At 41.7% G+C, this 4290-nt stretch overlaps 1 protein-coding gene across 1 annotated transcript; it reads left to right on the forward strand.

The window, feature by feature from the left end:
- The first annotated feature begins 274 nt into the window (after window positions 1–274).
- Window positions 275–3497, forward strand: gmnc (geminin coiled-coil domain containing). The gene is made up of 4 exons (XM_042515857.1): window positions 275–362; window positions 532–617; window positions 1311–1427; window positions 2517–3497. The coding sequence occupies exons 1-4, from the start codon at window positions 275–277 to the stop codon at window positions 3495–3497; spliced, it is 1272 nt and encodes a 423-aa protein (XP_042371791.1).
- The last annotated feature ends 793 nt before the right edge of the window (window positions 3498–4290 follow it).

A 4290-nucleotide genomic window follows, 5' to 3' on the forward strand; every position in this document is an offset into this window, starting at 1 on the left:
ATTTCTAAATCTAAATGTGGTACATTTCTTACCAAGTTGCTCGTTGCCTTTTTTCCCATATTTTTGAAAGAAATCACACCACTTTACTCACAAAGGTTTAAATACTTAAAACTGTTAAAGGTGTCTGAGAGCAGCACAAGAAAGGAGATGTCGCTCCAGGTTTCAAAGGGTTAAATGCCTGTGTCCCCTCTCTAAATTCAGAAGTTTTTGCGTGTCTACTGGCCGGGTGGATAATTGATCTGTCGATCTGATCAAAGCTGATCGGATCAGATCAATGGATGAGGAGCAGCTGCTGCAGAACGCTTCAGCTTCAGTTTCACTTTCACCGCGTCTGACGTTCAACTGCTCCGTCTGTGCCAACAGTACACTCTGCACTCCAAGAGTGTGGTGCAATAAATGATAAAACATCCCAACATTTCTCCCAATTTTCAGTCCAGTCCAGGGAAACTCTGAATAAACAAGCACTATATAATCAAAAAGAGATTACAAATTTAAAAATAACAGTACTGTCTCTGTCCGTCTGTCCGTCAGAGTCTCCGTGTGTTTTTAACAGCTGTCCTCCTGCTGGTCTGATGTGGACTGAGCAGATCTCTCCTCACCTCCAGAGAAACAAACAGGTACTAAACACTAAACCACAACACCTGTTTACCACTTTAAATTTCATTTGTTATTCATATTATTTTTCATATTTTTAACAGAATTTTATTTTATCCTCTTAGTCTGTTTTATTAATTTATGTTATCTTATTCTATTTTAGGTGGAATTATCGTTTGGCGTGTTACTATCTAATATTATCATTTTTTACTGATTTATCTTTTAGTGTTTTACTATCTAAGTATATCATATTTTACTGTTTTTATCTTTTAGTGTTTATTGACTTATTTTAGTATATTTTACTGAGTTATCTTTTATCTTTTATTTTACATTTTAACCTTACCTTCAGTGTTTCTTCATTAGGAATTTAGGATAGCGTTTCCTCTGTTTGTCAGTACCTGTTTTTTTGGGGGTTTTTTTGCTGAGTTTATGACTCATTTTCTAACCTTGAGCTTGGATTGTGGGGTTTGGGGATGAAGTCATATATTCTTTTTTTTTCTCCATTAATCTATTTCTATGTAAAGCTCTTTGCGCTACTTAATTTTTGCAAAATAAGTGTTTTGGTTGATTGATTGAATTTAACAGTTACTCAAGAAAAAGTTGAGAAAAAATGGTTGATTTTCCTTGAAAAGTGATTATTTATTCCTGTAAAAAGCTGGAGTCTTGTATATTTGGACTTTAGCATAAATACTGCATGTATTTCATCTTTTTTCCAGCTGCAGGACACTCTGCTGCAGAGGGAAGAGGAGCTGGCCCGACTGCAGGACGAGAACAACAAACTCAGAGAGTTCCTCAACTCTTCTTTTGTGAGAAACCTGGAGCAAAAGGCAAAGGTCCGTTCAGTGTTTCATCACCGTTAACGCACCAAAAGACTGACTAAAAACTAAAAATACAGCAGCACAGCAGCATGCCGCCACGCATCAGTCAGCTCACAGTTAGTCTCCGTCCATGTTTGTGAAAACGTGGATGCAACAACGCAACTTCATCGTTATATCCTCTGAGACATTTGTGTGAAATCTGAGCGTACGAATTCTTGAGTTATGTCCAAAAACATGATTTATAAGGTCACCTTGACCTTTGACCACCAGATTCTAATCAATTAATTCTTGAGTCCAAGTGGACGTTTACAGCAAGGAAACTCCCTCTACGCCATCTCAAGATACTGCGTCCACAAAACTGATAGAGGTGCCAGGTCAAAGTGACCTTTGACCATCAAAATCTAATCAATTCATCTTTTAGTCTACTAAAACGTTTGTGCCAAATTTGATGAAACTCCCTCGAGATATTCTTGAGAATGCGAGATATTGACCTTTGACCACAAAATTTGATTTGTTCATTCTTGAGTCCAAGTGACCGTTTGGGCTACATTTTTAAGAAATCTCCTCAAGACCATCTTTAGATATTGCATTCACAAAAATGAGACGGATGCAAGGTCACAGTGACCTTTGACCATCAAAATCCAAATTGTTAATTCTTGAGTCTATTCGAACGTTTGTGCCAAGTTGGACGAAATTTCATCAAAGTGTTCTTGAGATATCGTATTCATAAGAATGAGACAGTCACAGTGACCTTGACCTTTGATGTATGACCAACAAAATCAGTTCATTTTTGAGTCTGAGCTGATATTTGTGCCAAATTTGAGGAAACTCCCTCAGGGATATTTTCAGATATTTCATCCTCAAAACCGCCCAGATGATGTCCAAACTGGCCAAGCAGTGGCTGAAATACTGAAATATAAGACATGATGCAAATTTATGCAAATTCCCAAAAATGTGCAAGTTAGCATCAGGCAGGTTCCTAATGCTGGGGACCCATACCTTAAATTTATGACATAAAACTTTGAGGTACTCAGCTTTCACAGTGGGGATCTATAGGCTGGTCAATGGACTCGTAAGGTGTAAACTCTTTGTTCTGTCCTGCAGAAGCTGACCTCTGACGGGAGGAAGCTGAAGAGAAACCTGCTGCACGTTGATGACGGACCTTTCCTGAACCGCCGTCCTCAGCTCATGACCTCCCAGCAGGCCAGCAAGAGAGTCTGCAGGAACCTCACTGCCGAGTTCTGCTCCGAGTCCTCCGAGACGTCCTCTGAACCAAACCTGGACCTCTGGGTCCTACGAACGCTGGGACTGAAGGACCGAGACACCATTGACACGTCCAATGACTCCTTAACTGGATACAGCCTCAGCAGTTTAGCCGATGAAGCTTCAGTCACCTCCGAATACTCTCTCAGCTCCTCGTTCAGCTCGCCACTTGCCACCTCAACGCCTTCGTCTGTCCAAAACTACCGCCAAAGTTTGACACCACCAGCTGATTATAGGTTCAGTCCTGCCCAATGCCGAGAAGCAAACTGTCACACTCCTGCCAAGTCACCTCAGAGCTGCACAACGTCTCCGAGTCAACGCTCTGACTTAACTGCCAGTGGACTGACGGGACTGTATGAAGCTCCTGAAGCTGCGATTAACTCTTTAACTGCCTTCAAATCTCCACCACCAGCAGACGAACCACCGTTCAACCCGTCACCAGAGATCTGCTTCATCACCGCCTCCAGTCAAGTCCCAACTCTGGAGGGACATCCACCAAAACTTCCGCCTTACTGGTCTCCACTGACACCATCACAGGACCAGTTCAGTCCACCAGGAGAGAGAGTCCCCTTCTCCCCCATCTTGTCTTCAAGTCCTGCCATGAACCAGCTATGGACACCTATCCACAGCGGCAGTCCAACAAGTCCGTCAACTGGATCTCCTGCCACGCCTAAAACACCTCGGACAGATTTGGCGTTCAGTATGTCCCTCAGCCCGTCCAACAGCGTCAAGACCCACAGCTTCCCTCAGGGACAAGCCTTCGTCAGAAAGGACACAGGGGGACGATGGAGCTTCACCTGGGTGCCAAGACAAGGACCGTAGGCAGCTCAGGATAGCGCCGGATTTCATGTTGTTAAGCGTGAGCCAAACTTTCGGGACTTTAAGTCCATGTTCAAATTGTTGCTGACTTGTTGGACTTTTTTCTGAACCCTCAAAGACGTCCTGATTATAGAGGACAAAGCAAGAAGCAGCAAAACAAAGTCCTTAAAAAACCCTTTGGGCAAAACTTCCTAAGGACAGATAATCTGAACTCAAAGACCATGATATGATAATGTTTAATAAAATACTCAACTTATGGCCCACAGGCCAAATCTGGCCCCTGATAGGGTGCCGGGTGGCCCCCCAAACATAAAATAAAAATAAAGTGATTGACTCTGTGAATAGTTTTTGTCCTTTTAGTCTCCATAAGGTGTCAGAGACATAAAACAGCATCAAAATGGAGCTTGTTGATCAAAAAAAGAGCCAGAGGAGTATCCCCCACACCCCCGACAGAGGACACAGCTGAGACGCTGATGTCCTAAAATACTTCAAACGTCTTAAAATCTGAGAAATGTCCTAAAATCCTAGAAACATTCTTAAATCTGAGAAACATCTTAAAATCTTCCAGTCCCTATTAACAGAAGAACCATATCCTAAAATCCCAGAAATGTCCTCAAACCTTCGAAAAGTCCTAAAATCTGAGAAACGTCCTAATATTTCAAAATATTATCAAATCGTTCGAAAACCCTTGAAAAATCCTAAAATTTTCCTGTATTCCTGGAAACATCCTAAAATCCTAGAAATGTCCAACAATCTGAGAAACATGCTAAAATTTGAGAAATGTCCTAAAATTCTG

The sequence above is a fragment of the Plectropomus leopardus genome, unplaced genomic scaffold, assembly GCF_008729295.1.
Source record: "Plectropomus leopardus isolate mb unplaced genomic scaffold, YSFRI_Pleo_2.0 unplaced_scaffold21386, whole genome shotgun sequence".
Classification (NCBI taxonomy): Eukaryota; Metazoa; Chordata; class Actinopteri; order Perciformes; family Serranidae; genus Plectropomus; species Plectropomus leopardus.

What these genes read in the sequence shown, in the direction of transcription:
- gmnc (XM_042515857.1), top strand. Translation starts at nt 275, where the DNA reads ATGGATGAGGAGCAGCTGCTGCAGAACGCTTCAGCTTCAGTTTCACTT. An exon ending in CTGCTCCGTCTGTGCCAACA is followed by an intron (nt 363 to 531) that starts GTACACTCTGCA and finishes TCTGTCCGTCAG; the next exon opens with AGTCTCCGTGTGTTTTTAAC. An exon ending in ACCTCCAGAGAAACAAACAG is followed by an intron (nt 618 to 1,310) that starts GTACTAAACACT and finishes TCTTTTTTCCAG; the next exon opens with CTGCAGGACACTCTGCTGCA.